A 19,332-nucleotide genomic window follows, 5' to 3' on the forward strand; every position below is an offset into this window, starting at 1 on the left:
ACCACATCCTGTTTCAAAACATACGTATCCACGACAAGCAAATCAAGGTTGTTCTTTGAAGCCACAAATGCTTCGACATTCAATTTTTCAGCAATTCACTTTTGAATACTAGGGCATTATTTGCATATTTTGAAATGTGAATGCTAATCATTGGGCTCTTTTTAATCCCCCTTTTTATGTTCCTGCTTTCTGTTTTTAAATATAATGGCATAAATTTAAGGAAGATAAACGTGTTGTGCTTGTTGTCAACAATAATGCAGCTAATCAGTAATGTGACAAAACTGTCACTCATTCTAAAGGAAAACCGATGAGGCTCTGAAGAAAAGCTGGTTCAATGCAACATATAAACAAGCTGGCTTTTCTTCTTATATGATAGTCTTAACGCACCATAGTAATCCTTAACAGACTGCCATATTCATTTGGATAATAAAACTTCTGCCTTGCATAAGGTAGGAAATATCCAACGTGCACTGGGAAGCTGAATGCATGAGGTAGAAAGTATTATTTATTATTTTTCTGGTGACTTTCCTCAGGGAAATCTCCGAGGAGGCTTCTGTGGAGTATTATGATGTAGCCAGCCAACTCGGTACCCGGAGGGAGATATAGAAGAACCTTGACATAACCTATTTTTAACCATGCCTCTGGCGATTCTGAATTCAAGTTTATAGGTGAACATGTCAGGTAGTCCATAGAACAAAGCCAAAGACACATTGTATTCATCATAATTCTGTCCCAGTACATTTTATTTTTTCCAACATTTGTGATTTAAAATCCCATGACATTTCTTCAAGGTGAAATTCTACTAGAATTTTCAACAAGATTAGTTTGTTTCCAGCCCAAATAAATGGCATTCAGGTTCAGCCAAACTTCAAAAAGGCACCAATAAATGTGATGAGGTCCATGTAAATACCATGACAACAGCCTGCACTTAGCTGAAGTACCTATACTTTTAAAAATCAATGAAATAATTCAACTGCTTTAGTGATTAGCCCATACATTACAAAAGAAGCATTAAAAATTGAGTTCTCTCCCCCAACGCCAGTCCCTGAAAGCATTGTTCTTTAAGTGTATGTGAATATCATAATTATTTTATGATTCCATCTTTAGTTCTTTCCAATATAGTAAATTCAATTGACCATGAAATGAAATTTCATAGTCAAAATGCCTCCTTTACACTTTTTTATAGCAGCAATAACAGTTTTATAGCTTTAAGGCAAGGTAATTCATCAGATGTTTAATTTAAAGGCAGATTCTTATATTATTAATAAATATTTACCAATTTAATAAAGTACACATTTTAGCATACATTATATGGTCTCTTAACTATTTCTGCAACTTAAATGAGCCTGGCTGAGCCTCTATGAATAAATGGCACAGTCCTGGCAAACCTGGTTGGCGACTAAACACCCTTTTTTATTGTTATTATTTTCCAGACACAATGTTACAAGCCTGCCTGTAGAGGAAAGGGACGGAACCCTCCTTTCTAGTGTCAAAGGGACAAGAACGTAGGAAAGTCCACAGGAAACAATTATTTGTGATGTCGAGTAACGTTGATGAATACTTAATGACCATTTCCCGACTGCTCACTGCATTCTTTTTCTGACTTAAAAAAAAAGTAAAAATAAAAACCCTCATGTTCAGCTTAAACACAAAAGATCACAGGCAAAGAAAATTATGTTGCAGCAATCCTATTTGGGAAAGTAATCTTGTATTTCAGAGAGCACACTGAATCTTTGCACGGCTAATCCACTACATATTTTGCAATCATATGCTGTTATCTGGGGAATTAACAATGAAACCAATAAACATCACTGGCATGGTCCTAATGTGCAGAGAAATATGTAAACAAGCAAAAGGATTTGTTTTTTGTTATACCAACACATCTGTTTCATTTTATCAGAGTTTTTTTTTTAAGCCCTATAAACTATTAATCTTGTTTTAAAATATCTGCTTAGTACCTCACCTAGACAGACACAAATGCATTACATACTATGGTGGAAAAAAACCTGACAATCGCAGCAGAAGAGTTTAAAATACTTAAGCAGATTTACTCTGGTGATTGCTGACTGTAATTGCACACCAAGAAAAATAGAATCAAAATTATTGCATTAGTAATCTTGGCTCTCCGGAGTGCCTTATTTGATGTTTATGACAATAAATAACATCATTAGATGCATTTCACACAATAACCCATTCTATATTTTCCTCTGCTGGTTATAAGCAATTATTATTTTTTTCTTTTCTCTGAATCACAGTTTGATATTTCATTTGAGGCAGGAGCAAATCATGTATCATCAACTTTACCTTGTATCCAACAAGTTCAAAAGACCCAGGTACACCTGATAAAGGTTTCCATTTCTAAAATCTCACCTGGGTAAACTTTCAAATCAAGCACACCTCTGTATTCAACCAGAGGCAAAGGAAGACTGGCTACTTCCAAACCCATGAATCAGACTTCTTAAAAATTGTGTCATATTAGAAGGATCTCCTTGGTCATCCTCTTTTCTACAACTGTCAATCAACCCAATACCAGGTACTGATCCAGGACTGTGCCCACATTTGAATGGTAGCAGGCATAACAATCTACATGTCCACAGTGGACAAGCAGAAACATACTCCAGAATGAACACTCAGATCTTTATCTATGATAGTGCAAAAGATAAAAAGACTTTCAAGCAATAAATGTGGTGCCTACCATATGTAACCCACTGCTATGAAGCACACCATCTTGTTCCACAAGATTTCTTGAGATCGTAATAGAAGGAAGATCCAGGCTTTGAGGAGGAAACTGGGGTGTGAATTCACTTCCCTGGGAAGGCAGTGGATCACTGAGAGCTTGAAAGGGTAGCAGTACATCAGGCATGCCCAGGGTGGGGTCCGACTCTGGAGGAGGCGTGATGGGTGGGATTTCAAACTCCTCGTCCCCCAGGCTGGGCGTATGGAATGTCTGCTAAAAGGAAACAAAATATAGATATCCTCACATTCTGTTCCTTATATTTTTTATTCCTCCTTCGAGGGAAGAAGAAAGACTTTTCATGAAAACACTACATATGTAGGCCAAATATTTATTTCTCAAATGAAAACATCTTAAACACAGATTTCCATATATAAAGTTTTGCTGATCATTCTGATTAAAGATTTAAGTCTCATTATCATATGGTTTTAATGGAGTATCAGTATTAACAGTTTTTTAATGTGTACTTAATTAGCAACATCTGTCTTTGTTGTTAGTTGGAGCATCAGCGACATTAGATTTGGCTATATAACAAATTGCCACTTTATTGATATGTTAGTGAAACAGCTCAAACCGCTTACACGATCCACATGCTTCATAAAATGCTGACGATTTTGTGGTGCACACATACACAGCATTAATCCAGAAGTGAACATTACACATATTTACTTTCTGCCACAATCTATAAAACAAGTAATATTAAATTTGCGGTTTGGTTTTTTAATTTCCTTATTGGTATATTCCCAAGTGCAATGAATGCTTCCATGGAAATTGTGTGTCATGCAACGCTTTATATAAGGATTATCAGAGCTCATATTAAAAGGCACCATGCTTGTATTTAAAGTAGAAGGAGGGTTATTTTCTTTTATGTGAACATTTTAATATGTGTTTATCGAAACATTTTCTAACAGTCTTCAACTTTTAAAGACTACCTAGAGAGCACAGAGCTATATTGATATAGACATACTAATGACATCGATGTTGCTCACTTGCTTAGACAAGTGTGACATCTTCAAACTTAAGTACATCTTCATGAATTGTTTTTCTTCCCTGCTACGGAGATTCTGTGTTTTACGGTAGGTTCTTTTACGTAAATCAGGGCTGCCTCACTCAACCATAGGAACCATCTTTCTTAGAAAATAATTGGATGTTTGGGGAAGAGGGGAAATCAAGGTACAGAAAGAAAAATGAATAAATATATATTATATATATAATAACATGCATATATAAAACATATATAGCATATGGAATGTCTGCTAAAAGACATAAATATAGATACCCTCACATTCTGTTCCTTATATTTTATAACATATATGCATGTTATTATATATAATATAATATATATTATATATTATATTATATAGTGTATATATAATATATAACAGGTATGTATATTTTTATATATTTATGAGTTGTGTGTATATATATATATATATATATATATGCATATATATATAGTGAGCCACCCACATATTTTTTATTCCTAGCTCAGAGGGTCAAAGTTATAGTTCGTTTATTATTAATAATATTTGAAAGCATGAACTTGTGCAAGTTAATTGGAGTCTGCTATTATAGGCCCTGAAAACTAATTAAGAGTTAAAAAGCTTCATTCTTCAAACTATCAAGGATGATATCATATAATAAGCATTGGGGGAAAAAAAAAAGAGAAACAAACTCTAGGGGAGAAAAAAGCAACGAAAAACACTTCTTACACATAGAACCTGTCAGATACTATTTCCATCTCCCTGGAGATAAAGAGATCACAGCTGTGGGGATCTGTGTTGGGACAACTAATCACCTTGAGGTTCTTAGCAGAGTCAATAAATGCAAAACACAGCCTCATAAGAACACATCTGAAAGCCAGAATGAAATATTAGATTTTTTTCCAACGTATGCATTCTTACAATGACCCCGAAAGATGTCAATTTCTTACTGCGTTACCCCGAGTTCTCAGCAACAAAGGGATGAATTGGCCACAAACGTGGTTGGCTAATGAACGTAACCCTATGGCTGCGTTTGCCGTTATTTTGGCACTAATGTGGTCTAGTAACAGATGCAACTGTAATTTGTGACTCATTTGCTACCCCATTACTGCTTAATGAAATCTAACATATCACATTAACAATACGGATAAACACTCATTCTTGATATGTGGCATTTGGCTGTTTTCATTACCACTGTAATTAACACTTGAAATATTATTTCAATAAATATTTAAAGTACTTTAAAAATGGTCAGGGTAATCATGATACAGATAGAAAACATAAAGCTAATGTGTGAATTTCAAACTTAGAGTATCGGAGTCCCTGTAGTGTTATCTTCAGGACAATATTGATGTGAAGGGAACTGGTTTCAGGCACAATTTAGACTTTACAGCATGCAGACCTACAGTCCTCCTGAATTAGTTTGCACTCATTAAAATGTTAAAATACCAAATAAATTTACTTTTAATGCAGTGATTGGGAAATTAGGAACAGGCTATAATGTGGTGATACGTTAACATTTACTTGGGCCTTATGTTTTGATTGAGAGATATACAGTGAAATCATTACATAAGATTACCTCTTAAACACTGCCGTAAAGCATGTCTTATGCCAGGCAGTCAAAATTAAAGAGGTTTCCATTTTTTATTTTTGTTAAGGAATAGAGAGATGTCTTATATATCATAGGTCCCCATGGTATCATTTTTCAAAAGACAAATTAATTTTAAGTTAGAACTTCGTGTATTGCTATATGGGAACCTAATGAAACGATAAAATAACACAGTCACATATAACCAGGGAAATGCTAAAATCTTAAAGCCTCTTTAAAGAGAGGTAAAATATTAAATATAAAGTGAAGTATTCTGCAGGGAAAAGGAAAAAGAGAGGCAAAATATTAAAGTTAAGCATTCTATTTCCAAAACGCTGGCTGAGAGATGATAAAAAAGAACCATGTGTGACATCAACAATAAAAGACCCTGACTTCTGTAACTCCGCCAGATGACCAATATCAGACTAATCATTTGGAGTTTATGTGATTATTTTTGCAGATACCGACTTCTCCATGTTTACCTTGAACATGTTAAAGTAGAATGTACATGGTTAAATACCATCTGTACTGAAATGTTCAAAACATTTGTTCCTTTTGATAAAAATGCAAATCTGGAGAACTGTTGTATCAACATATAACAGCCAATGTCTGACACGGTGAATTATCACAGCTGGAATCAAATTGTCTCTGAACAGCTGCTGGCAGTAGAGCTTTCATCAATGTTTGATTCAAATGTAGGGAAAAAAATCCTACAGAATGAAACATCATGTTGTCCTTACAGATGGGGTTTGTGTTCATTATCACAAACAACACAGCAGCCAGCGCCAAACAATATTCGCTACCTAAGCTGCCTTCCTGGTTAGGGATGACGGTCACTGTAAAAAACGATTCATCCACGAAGACCCTCCATTCTTGATTCCCCATTTATTCTAATAATTTCTCAGCGTTAATTTCTTTCATATCACTTGCTTCCCGGTACCAAGATCATTTACAAAGCCATTATTATTTTCATCCTCTGGGGTCAAACCAGTTCAGTTTCCTATATTTGAATGTATTTGGAAAATGAAGACTTTTTATTACATAAGCCGCTAGAGGAAATGTTCCATTTGGACCAATTTCACACTTCTGTTTGTTCCTATTTGAAAATCTTAAATCTCACACAGGCCACCATTATTAGGGAACCCTTTCTTTGGTGTAATTAACATCCAGGTTTTTGTAGAAAGTAGACCAGTAAGACCAAAAAACAGTTCTAAGTCAATAATAGGAATGTGGTTAAAAAATACATATATCTCAAGAAGACCATGTTTGTTCCATGTGCACTCCCATAACTGGATTACGAACCCAGAGCCCATGTGGTGCTGCATTCAGATTCCACCACCCAGCTTTCCCAGCTACAACCATGTCTTGGAACACACCCATGCATTTAGTCAATAAATTTTTATTGAGTACCTACTACATACAGCCAAGGACTGTGCTAAGCTCTGAGGCCCCAACATGAACTAAAACCCTCATTTTGCATTGCCCCATCAACTCTCCAAAAGACTATGATACTGCTCTGCCACAGTTTCCCAAATCATGGCAACTTAATGAAATTACCTCTAGAGAAATATGAAGTTCAAATATCTTCTATTAAAATTCACTTCTAGCCTCATTTCCAAAACAGTTACTTATCTGCTTAGATACCAATATACTGTGTGTATATGTGTATTAACATAATTCATTTTTGTTTTCATGGATATTTTTTCAACAATTTTTTTTTTGCACAAATTTAGGCACAGAAGCAATAGAAGCAATGGATAAGTGATAAACTTTTGTCTGGTTATTTTCTTTTCGGGTAGGTTTTTCTTATTTCTCCTTCAGAGTCATTACCTTGGGCCACATGAGGGAACGCAAACTATCAAATTTATCTCACTCTCTTATGTGACTCTGGAGCCTATCAAATTACCTAAATAACAGGCAAAACACGAAGGGACACCATTGTGACAGACACCTACCTCGCTGGCAGCAAAGAATGTGTTGTTGGCTTCTGCCATGCTCATGTAGTTATTATTATTTCCAAACTGAAAGAAAAAAAAAGAGATGGTTTTATGTTAATGTGGGGCTTAATAAGAATCCTGGTTTTGAAAGCTCAGATACCATTTAGAAAGAATGTCCCTGTTAGGAGAATGGGGTCAGGGATAGGGGTCTCCCTGAGATCAAATTCAAAACAGGAAAGATGTCAAAGCACAGCCCTGCTGACAGCTAGTTCCCTTGGAAAATAAAGCACGGAGTTAAGCTAACTCAATAATTCTAGGAAATAGTTTTGTTTCTCATCAAGACTAATAGTGAAGGGAGACAATTACAAACACCAGGCCAACCTATCACCACGGTGTTGTTTATCGAACTGGCACTTGTCAGAGGTTAGGAGAAGAGTTTCCAAGAGAATCACCTTGACACATTTTAAAGCATGTTGGGATTTTAGAGCTTACTTTTCAAGAACAGATGTCACAAGTGTGGGTAGGTTAAAAATGTGAATTAAAGGGAATAAAATTCAATTCCCAGGACTCAAATTCTATTTTCTAAGTGAATGAGGTGTGGCACGAATATAAATAAATAAGACTAAAGAAAAAAATTTTAAAATCTCCAGAATTTAAAGAAGCCATATCTATATCCATCGGAGCTGCTGAAAACAGTGATATTTAATCTCTCAATGTAACATTAAATGCAAAGAGGTTTAATAAATAAGCGGGATCCTATGAACACAGCAATTTTTTATTTTATTCCCTAACACAATAGCCCATTCATATCATCACAAATAAGACTGTATCAGCATTTCAGACTTAAGCTCTTTACTTCTAGGGACCTGTTATCAAAATGTAAAACTTGGGTTTTGGGCAGAAATGTATTTTTGGGTTCAAATGGTATAAATAGGCACATTTTGTTGCCTTAAACATTCTGTTATCAGTCTGGCAATATGGAAAGGTTCTGTGGGTGTAATTACCTAGAGCTGTATTATTTTCATGATTTTTAAATGGTATAAGCATGGACTATTTATAAAGCATATTATTTATGCATCAAATTATTTAATTATTTAATGCATCAAATTATTTAATGCATCAAATAAAACAAAGGTTTGGTGTCCAAAGGGTGAAATGTATATAGCTATTCTTTCAATCTAAAACCCACATAGATAAATAGGAGGGTATATTGACAGATATACAGATACAGATATAGAGATATAGAGAATAAACAGAACACAGATGCGAATATATAGATATGGAAGACCCACATAATCCTCCTCTCCATAAACTGATAAACACTTATGGGGGGGGGGGTGCTCTCAGCCTGACTCTGAACCTACAGATAGGGGATTGACATGCTACACTTTATCATGTCAGGGATCCAAGAACTAAGCAGGATTTATAGGAAAGACTAATGGTTCCAAAGTGCTGTTACCATCCAGAGCAGAAAATTCTCCCCTGTGGAATGACACCTCAACACACACACACACACACACACACACACACACACACAAGTAACCATCAGGAAGGTTCTCCTCCAGCACTTGGATTCATTTGGGTAAATGTCTTTACAAGGATTTCTCAAAAATGTATTAGCTATCCCTTAAGGAGGGCCTTTCTCTGGCTTCTCTGAATCAAACACATGTGCACCAGTGCACGTGGATGTACACACACACACACACACACACACACACATTTTCCTCATTATTCCACTATGCCAAATACATGCAAAAAAAAAAAAAAACAGTAAAGGTTTCTGTCATGAAGCTTTTGATGTATGAATGATACCAGAATTAAAAGCTCAGGCCTGTAATCAAGTTTTGGGGGGAATATAAAAGAGAATCCGGTATATTCCATGTTCCAATCCTGCCCCCCCCAAAAAAAACCACCGGACAGCCCGTATCACAACTTTAACGTTATTTAAATGTAGGTTTTGTTGGGGAATTAGAAATCCATTTAAGGCAAACAGCTCATTATCAGAGAGTATTTTTTTTTAAGATTAAACTCACTTATTATCTAATAGCACCTAAAACAACAAAGAAAAATAAAATGGCTATTAAACTAAGGGCCTAAACAATTCAAAAAACAAATTAAGCTTAGAATGAAATAAGAACTGGGTTAGAAATCCTCTTCTGAACAGTTAGTATGCGAATGTAATTACTGAAGAAACTACAGCTAATCAGCTGTGAATTGTATCCATTAATTAGTATTTGCCCTGGAGAAATGAGAAAACTCAGTAACAACCCTGGCACCGCCATGCGCTGAGGAGCCCCACGCAGGCCACAGCGTTGAGTCAAGCAGGTGGCTCTACTGGTCCACGTAATTTGAAAAGCTCTCACCTGAAGTACTGAGCTGGCTTTACAAAGCACTCCTTGCCTATCTCTTGTATCTGCAGAAGGCCTTAATTAATGGCTTTTAATTTGGAAACACTCGGTGATCAGGCGGGAACAGTTCTAAATCATTTCAAAGAGATGTAAAGGCTTCTACTCTATTTTGAGTGAGATGCCTCCTGGCCTAAAGACTTGCAGCCCACAGTGGTCACTCTCCTGCACAGATGGCTGGAACCCTGGTTCAGAGCAGGTAGGAGAGTCAGATAAAACACAAGGCAGCCAGTTAAATTGGACTTTCAAATATACAGCTTCCCCCCTCCCCCCGCCAGGATAAGTATATCCCACGTACTACTTGGGATATACTTATACTTTATCTGAGATCCAAATTTAACTGGGTGTTGCCTATTTTGATTTTCTAACCACCCACTGTGGTGGATAGACTAATTGGAATAAAAGGGCGTGTTCCATTTGATGAGCTTATTTCTTAATGCTAGCTTCATTTGATTTATTTCATTTCAAAACATGACCTCTGAATCCTGATTTACTTATTTGGTGTTAAGAACAGATCGGATTCTGAGAGAAAAAGTACTGCTTTGGGGCAGATCACTAGTATAATGACCTCAGAACAATTAACTTTAAGTGAATTATGTACAATTAAATTTACTTTATGTTCTAGGGGACGGTGACAGCCATAAACACATTATGCTACAAAACCCCTCCAGGTCCACAGGGAGGGGCTTTAACTGGGTTCGACACTGTCACCCCCAGAATAAACAATGCCTGGCATATTAGAAGCACTCCCATATTTGTTGAGAAGAGGGAGGAAAGCTGACTCCATTTAATCTTGAGTGCCTCGTCATCACCCCCTTTTAACTGGGGTCATTTATCACTTACTTCTTAATAAGAACAACAATAATAATGAAAATAAGAATAAATAGTTAGCCCAGGGAAGCCCGCTATATACATTATTTCATTTAATTTTCCAAAGTGGGACTAAATGTAATCTATTTTCCTAACAACCAGCAAGGTAAATATAATTATGATCCCTACTTCAAAGATCGATACACAGAGGCTGCCCGAGGTCAAGCAACTTGCTCTAGATGATGGGTTCAACATGGAAGTCTGACATCCCTCCTACCTCATGCTCTCTATCCCTTGTGTTCCAGTCTCCGCAAAAAAAGTAAACATTTCACTTCGTGATCAATTCAGTTTTAATATTTTATTGCTATTATTTTACTCAAAGCTAGAATTCCCAGGGGGTATTTGAAGAGACCCCATTCTAATGTTTCTTGAGAAAAGGGTTCCATAGTCCATCGAGTTTGGAAAAGGATGCTTGATGTGTCACAATGCCCCATGAGGCTCTAGGCTCTGAGAAGTCCCCTATTTACATGACAGCTGTGTCTAGGCACTGTGCTGGACGCTGGAGACAGAGTAGTGAAAAAGATGCATATAGCTTTACATATAGCTGACATTTTTAAGTGGGAGACAAAAAATAAAATAAGATCTTTGGATCACCTCCTTTTATTTCTCCCACAAATACCCTCACCCTTTAGAAAACCTTGCTATCTTCTTCTTTCACTTTCCCTAAATCCCTCTTTAAAAACAAAAAACTAATACCCTAATTTAATACCAAGGTAAAACTTACGCATTTTATAAATCAGTTAAATAAGAATTTCTAAGTGATCCATCTTGTATCTGTTTAATTTGGGCTATTTCCAAATTTTTGAGATGATAACCCCTCTGCTGATGTTCCTTCAAAGATCCCCGTTCAATCATGTAGGAATCATTCAAGCAATTTCAAGAGTCAGATTAAAATACTCCAAATAAGCTAAATGAACGTCCAGCGAAGCAGTTAATTACTCTGAAGGGCATGCAAAAACATTATAAAAAAAAAAAAATCAACCCGTTCCAAGTGTTTTATAACAAGCACATATACGGGGCAATGGTCACTGCAAGGCGCGGGCATCTGACATTTATGAGGAGCGCAGTAGTGATAGGTCCTTTTCCACTTTGCTAGGCTCTAATGGATGTGATCCCCAAAGATACAGTCCCTGAAGATATCATTATAAAGCAGAACTAAATTACTCTGCATGTCAAACTTCTGTATCTTAATAATCTTATAAAAGAACATCTTCATTGTACTTGGAGGTAGATTTGCTTTTGCTGCTTGACGAGTAATTATAGCTCCAGCAAACACAATTTATGAAGGACATCAATTAAAAAGGAGCATCCGCAGGATTTTTTAGAAATGTATTAGAGACCATGGTGTTCGTGGCCCGTCTGACCGTGTGAAGTGCCAAAGTAAATTAATGCAGATTGTTAAGTCCAGCTCATCCAGCAAAAGGCTTGGAAGGAAGTAGAAGAGCAGAAACAAAAACCCATCTGTAATCACAAGACGAATACTTCAGCTTGATGAGTCCACCCAACCTCATTTTCACTGAAATTATTTTGACACCCATGTGAAGAATTGTGTAGACTTCTAATAAAGCAGCCTTAACGACAGAGGCTCAAACAGCTCAATGGCAAATTTAAGCCTAAAAAAAAAATAATAATAATCCTTTGAATTCTCTTTTCTGTTTTCCCATCAGATTTGTTAGCAGACACCATCCAATTTGATGCCTCACTACGGACATCTGTCAAGTTGCTCACACAAATGAACTGTGCCATGACAGATCAAGTGTGCCAGGCCCTGTCACATGATGGGAAGGTGGCACCCTGAGGTCCACCTATTCCCAGAGGCTTTGCTCACTGTCCCCTGGAAAAGAACTGACCCAGGATAATCAAGTTGTGACCAGTTTGAGCGGCGGTCATTCCGTTCAAGATCTAAAGCCCAAAGGAGCAAAACAAGCCAAGATCGTTAAAGATAACAACACTGATGATCATCATGGGGATCTGGAGCACCATAGTAGGAACAGAGAAGGACCCAATAACAATGATCCTCTACACCAAAGGTTAGGCGTCCTTACAATAGTCTGGAAAGAAAAACTGCAGTTATACCGTGAGGTATAACTACAGGGCAATCCGTGTGTACACCAACACATTTAGTTCCCAACTTAAGATGATCTGCTATGCATTCCCTAGAAACTACACTTTTTTGAAATTTGATCTTTTCCCAGCTGGTGATATGCAGTGGGATGCTTCCCTGAGACACTGGGCAATGACACCGCACCACAGCTCCCCATCAGCCCCGCGATCAAGAGGGGAACAACCAACAACTGATGCTCTACGGTGCACTGTGTCGTCAGCACTTTTTTGGATACAGTTTTCTATTTTTTCATCTCATCATGCCTACAAAATGCCCACCTGTGTGTGTACACAACACATTCAACATATTATTGTAAAATAGGCTTTGTATTAAACGTTTTGCTTAACTGCTGTAAGTTAATGTATGTGTTCCCAGCACTTCTTCGGTAGGCAAGGATCAGCCATCATGTTTGGCAGGTTAGGTGTATTGAATTAGTTTCCAACTTAGGACGTTCTCAACTTGTAGAATTTAAAATTGTGATATTTTCAATTTAGGATGGGTTCATGACCCCATCCATCGTTAAGTCAAGGAGCATCTGTAACTTACACACATGTTTGCTGCTAATTATGTATATGCAATTATGGCTGTATCTATACATGCAGAGAATTACACACACACATAATTATACACACATGCACACTTGCCATTCTACATGCTAAAACATCTGGTGGGTGACGGTCTCCTAAGCATAGGACTCACACACACATCTGCCTACACCCTCTCCCCCAAGCCTGGTGCATCCACAATCTTCCCCATCTCCCTTGAGGGGGAACGGACTCAGTTTCAATGACTGGGGCCAAATCATTTTTGATCCTAGTCTTTCTTTTCTTTCCCCCAACAAACTGTCAGAACTCTGCTGGCTCAGCCTTCCAATTTATACCCAGAGCGGACCACCTGTCTCTCCCTCCACTGGCCCTGCCCATACCTGAGCCAACCATTTCCTCCTGACCACTGCAGCAGCCTCTTATGGGTCCCTCTGACTCCATCAAACTCCCCAGGCCCTCTGAAGAATCTAAGTCAGACGGTGCCATTCCTCTGCTCTGAACTTTCCACTGGCTTCCCACTGGCTCAGGGAAGATGCACACGTCCTTACAATGGCCAGTTTCTTCTCTGACCCCTTGGCTAGCGTTCTTCTCTGCTCACAATACTTTACCCTGCTGTCTCCTTGCTGATCCTTCAATGACCCAGGCATGCGCCCATCTCAGGGCCTTTGCACCAGGTTTCTTCTCCCTGAATCATCCTCTCTCCAAATGTCCCCAAGGCTCACTCATCCTTTCCTTTGGAACCTTTTCTCAAATGTCACCTGCTTGCGACTACACTACCAAATTTCTGTGCTCCACCCCAGCACGTTCAGGCTTGTCCCCTACTCTGTTTACCATTAACACTTTCAACATCACATAATATACAGTTACTGTCTTTCTCCCCTGCCCCCACTAGAATATAAATTCAATTAGGAGGAAAACATTTTGTTATTGTTTACATGATGCCCCAGTGCCAGGAAGAGTATTTGGTGAAAATCTCTACTGAATGAATGAACAAGTGAATTCCTGGGTGTGAAGTGCTGGTACTTGGTACTGCTTTCCGAATCCATCAGGACACAGCTGATGCTCTTGCAATTCAAGTGAAAGCAAGAAGCCCAGGGGCCACCACCACTGTTGTTCCCCAAGCCACATCTACAGGCAAAAAAAAAACTGGCTGTAGGAAGACATATATTCTAATAAAAGAAATATTTTAAACTCTGGAGATTTCTAGTTAGGAAAAAGTTTTATTCTGGAAAATGCTCTTTGCAGTTAAATTGGGAAATAATGCATAATGTTCTATAGCACAGTAGGATAATGAGGGTTGACAACAATTTTATCTCAAAAATATCTAGTAGAAAGTACTTTGAATGTTTCTGATACAAGAAAGTCATATATATGCCAATTACCCTGATCCGATCATCCCACAGTATATACATGTATTGAAATGTGTCAATTACTCCATAAATACATATGGTTACTAAGCATCAAGTAAAAATAAAAATGTTAAAAGTAAATAAAATGCACTATTTTTTTTGCACTAAGCTTTTGATAATAAAAGGATAGGAGTGGGCTTTTAGGGATGGATGATTCAGGTGGTTAAATACAAACTGCAATGAATAACACAGACTCTGGCCTGGAGGAAAAATCCCAGGGAAAAGGGAACCAATACCTGATGTCTAAGGGGTAAGGATTCAAATACTAAATTTGGTATTTTCATAATAAAATAATCTAAATCACTGTTTCTTCACATGTTGTGCCAAGGACCAGAGAATAAACAGGTGCAAGTAAAAATGCAAATTACAGCCAGGTGTGGTGGTGCATGCCTGTAATCCCAGTGGCTCAGGAGGCTGAGGCAGAAGGATGCAAGTTCAAAGCCAGCCTCAGCAACTTAGCCAGACCCTAAGCAACTCAGCAATACCCTGTCTCTAAATAAAATATAGAGAGGGCTGGGGATGTGGCTCTGTGGTTAAACCTGTCTGGGTCCAATCCTTGGCATCAAGGAAAAAAAAAAACTGTAAATTACCTGAGCCTCACCCGGAATTCACTATATCAGAATCTCAAGGCAGTGAGTGGGACCCTAATATCTACATTTTTAAAATAAGTTTCTCAGGAACTCTACACCCCACTAATATTTGAGAAGTACTAGACCAAGTTCATTTTGGACTAACATAGTAGAAATTTCTTTTATAAAATAAACTTTTCTAAACAGCTAAGGGTGATCTTGCAGAAATGCTGATGCAACACAAGCTGTTTTGTTTAAGGGACAAAGGCTTAGCTCAAGTATTTACCATCTCTCTTCTCCCCTTCCTGCTCTCAGGAAAATGCAATCATTTTCGAGGTGACCCCCCACCTCCTTTCTTGCCCTCATCACTGGAGGAAGGCCAGGAACATCCAAAATTGGATCAAGTAGAGAATGCAAGTTCCACTGTTAGATTTTTAACAAGTTCTGTGGACCCACACAAGTAGTGACAATGCCTAAACATATGGACCCAACTCAAACACAGGGCCTTTGGATTTTCATGATCTGGACACATTTGAGTCTGTGAATCACATAACCATCTGGATGAGTTAAAAGTGGCAAGAAAAAAAAAAAACACCCTCTCAAACTCAACTACACTTATAAAAATGTAAGTAGAGGAGAGGATACTAAATTTGCAGAATCAAGGGGTGGGGGTTTGTTGGTGGTGTTTTAAATAGCCAAAAAAGAGCAATCTTTGGGACTGGCCAATGAATCCTTACCAATATATACAGAATAGGAAAAGGTCCAGTTTTCTTTAAACACACACCAACAATAAAAGCCAATGGTAACACCTCTGCTGTGTGGCACGTCTTTTACATAAATTTGGCTTATCTCCTCTACTTCCTCCTAAAAGCCTTTCTTTCAAGACAGTACCTAGTAGGTGCTAATCAGTTGGATATATTTGGGGGAATGTATCTATCTACTTCTTTTTAGATGCAGAGAAGTAGAAGATGTGATTGCTGCTTTGAAGGGATGTCAACCTGGTTGTGGTGACAGGATAAAAGAAAGGATCAATGTAAGAACCAACTGGTGACAAACAGACTTCAAATTTAGGAGAAGAAATCAAAAAGAAATGGCCTCCAGAGGAACGAGCCTGGAGGAGGGACAGTCCCAGGAAAAGCGCATGGGGTGAGCAAAGCTGACCACAGAAGCATGAACAGGATCTGCTCATGGCACAAAGCAGAGAGCCATGTTGGCCACAGGAACAGTGGAAGTGAGCTGAGAGAGGCAGTATGAAGCCAGCCTCTTGTGGGCCTTGAAAACCAACCCTACTCTTCTGAAATGTACCCAACAGAACGGTGTATTGGAGGGAGGAGGCAGAGAGATATATAAAATCCAAACTTGAGCACATCAATAATCTGAGGAGGACAAAATTCATATTGAGAAGACTAGGAGCAACAAGACCAGTTAACCCTCCAAGGCTGGTATGAGGCTGCAGGTGTCTACACTGGGCAGAAACGACAGTAGGATGAATGAAATACAGGGAGCACTTCACCCTGCCTCAGATGCTGGCTTGAATTCCAAACCCAACAACCTAGTTGTGGGATGGCCGGCATACTGCCTAACTTGTCTTAAAGGCAAGTTCAAGATCCCAGGTGAGCTACCTGCCAGCTGTGTAATCGTGCACAAGTTATTTAGCCTCAGTGCACTTCAGTTCCTCTGCCTATAAGACAGAGATAAGAACAGTATTTGCCTCGTACAGAAACCCTGAGGATGAAATGAGCTCTTGCAAATAAAGCCATCTTTTCTATCTGTATTAATAGCCAAGGTGATGTTCCAATGAGCTTTGCAGAAACCAAAGCACATCTGTTTTACAAATTGCTATAGCTTATGTGATCATGCAGGAGAGTTTTACTACTTAAAGACCTTAAGTGGCCTCCAATGACATTAAGGGAAAATGCAAACCCCTTTCCATGGGCAGTAAGTCCCTATATAATCAGGCCACTGGCTCCCCCAAACCTCCTCCTAAGAGGGCTGCTCTGGGTCACCAGGTTCTAGGCACGCGGCTCTGGCTACCCCTCAGTCCCTTCTCTGGGCCACCACACCAGCTATTCTTGCCTGGACCCCTGGACCCTCTATCTTTATGCATAGGGTCTTGTTCAATGTCTGCTCCTCAGAGAGGCCTCCCCAGATCAGCTTAACAGAAAAACACACACCCCCATCCCCAGTCTCTTTCCCATTCCCCAGCCCTACATCTCACTGGAGATATAAATTCCCTTACAAGTTGCTGGTTTCACTGTATGTATCCATCTGTTTACTCTCTCTCCCTCCCCACCCCACTAGAATGTTGAGTCCCTGATGACAAGGGATTCCTTTGGTTCAGTGCTGTTTCCCCTGGCCTTAGATAGTGGGCCCAATCTGCTGAATGCATGAGTGAATGAGTGAGCCAGAAAGATCCAAGTTCAAATCCCAACTCCATCATTTCCAGCTACGTGTCATCAGGTACGCTGTGTCATGCTTCCTCTCTGAACCTGTTTCCTCATTTCTAAATCAGAAATGCTTTGTGGGAATGGATTGTGTATGAAACCTCCAGCCAAGGGTCTCATACAGGAGAGGCAAATGATAAATGTCAGCAAGTTGAGGGCAAGAAGCCAGGGAAGAAAAGAATTCAATAATCTGGGGAAAATAAATGGGTTATTGAAACATCTCAGATAATATTTATTAGGAGCTCCCTATACAACAGACACAGTGGGGCCAGGCATAGTGGCTCACACCAGTAATCCCAGTGACTCAGGAGGCTGAGACAGAAGGATCATGTTCAAGGGGCAGCCTCAGCAAGTGAAGTGCTAAGCTACTCAGTGAGATGCTGTCCCTAAAATAAAATCAAAATAGGACTGGGGATATGTTTCAGTGGTTGACTGACCCTGAGTTCAATCTCCAGTATGGCTTCCCCCACCAAAAAAAAAAAAAAAGACACAGTGGTAGATAAGTACTGGATTAAAATGTGAAATCTTATTTTCTACTTAAGAAGAACTCTAATGGAAGAAAACAGATATGACTCCATGTGACAAGTGCTAGGCTAGGGACATGCAAGGTACTCTCCCAATAAAGTCAGCAAGATTCAAATTAGAAGAATTAATTTGAGTGGGTCTTGAAGGATGTGTAGAAGTTTGCCTTTGAGAGACAAGAGCCCTTTGAGAGAGAAAACTACTTAGGCAAAAGTCCACTGTCATAAAAATAGGCCGGGCAGACCAAGAAATGGACATGCACACATTTTCAGCACAGCACAAACATTATTCCTATGGGGGCCCCTAAATATAGACTACATTTTGAGGAGGTTTAGCTTGAACATGCATGTGGATGAAAGGAAACGTGTCCATGTTTAGAGGTGGAGAAAGACTGAACCCAAAGAAGGAAGAGCAGCCCACAACAGCAGAAGACAAGATTCGGAGTAGCATTTCCAGAAGATGAAAGTGCTGCCTATTCTGTGTATCTTCTATAGTATTTTGGCAAATTAGTGGATATCTCTCAAAGACAACAACATCTTACAAAAGAAATGTGCTCAGCCTGCTTTGAGTTTTGTGAGAACCATTGAAATGACAGCTAAAAGTGGCCATTAGTCTAGCTGGAATAGGGGGCTACTTTCTTTGATGCTGCTAGAAGAACCAGAAAGATCCCTTCTCTGTGGCGCCAAAGAGCTGACATTTACATGCAAATTTCTATTACCAACAGAACATCCCTTGGATTCAGAAAGGGCTATGACCTATGATATAAATCTGCTGGCAGGAATAACAACTTAGCTCTCATCTGCCATGGGCATTTTAATATGAATCAGTTTATAATAAGTAGTTCCACTAATGCACTCAGTAGGAACCATTTTCAAGGATGCTCAGAAAATAGCTCCTTGGAAAAGCCTTCCACGGTACCACCTTCTCCATTCCTAGCTGGATGTGATTCTCCTCCTCCAAGCTCCAAGGCAACCTGTGCATCACTCCATACTGTGCTAAAATGATCTATTTCAGTGTCTGTCTCCCTATTGGACTCCTTGAGGGCCAGAGGCTGGGCCTCACTGGCCACTGGAGCCCCGGGATCTGGCACAGTAAGTACCTAACTGATAATGGTGGACCTCAGAATCAACCCCAGGGTTACCTGCGATTGGCAGCTTCAGTGTGGTTAAATAAAGCCATTTATTATTTTCACCTTTCCTTAAATTATGCATTTGACTTAGTC

The 19,332-nt window shown here is 38.8% G+C and overlaps 1 protein-coding gene across 2 annotated transcripts in view; it reads right to left on the reverse strand.

The window, feature by feature from the left end:
• The window catches only part of Tox3 (TOX high mobility group box family member 3), a 102,626-nt gene that overhangs the window by 22,569 nt on the left and 60,725 nt on the right, over nucleotides 1-19,332 (reverse strand). Inside the window, exons 2-3 of one of the 2 annotated variants that reach the window (XM_027939187.2) lie at nucleotides 7,261-7,326; nucleotides 2,696-2,947 (exon numbers count right to left, since the gene is read on the reverse strand). In XM_027939187.2, coding sequence (XP_027794988.2) covers nucleotides 2,696-2,947; nucleotides 7,261-7,326 — 318 coding nt within the window. Of the gene's footprint in view, nucleotides 1-2,695; nucleotides 2,951-7,260; nucleotides 7,327-19,332 lie in introns of both variants that reach the window. The other variant, XM_027939186.2, reaches the window with a different exon arrangement.

This window comes from Marmota flaviventris, chromosome 18, assembly GCF_047511675.1.
Source record: "Marmota flaviventris isolate mMarFla1 chromosome 18, mMarFla1.hap1, whole genome shotgun sequence".
In the NCBI taxonomy this organism is placed as follows: Eukaryota; Metazoa; Chordata; class Mammalia; order Rodentia; family Sciuridae; genus Marmota; species Marmota flaviventris.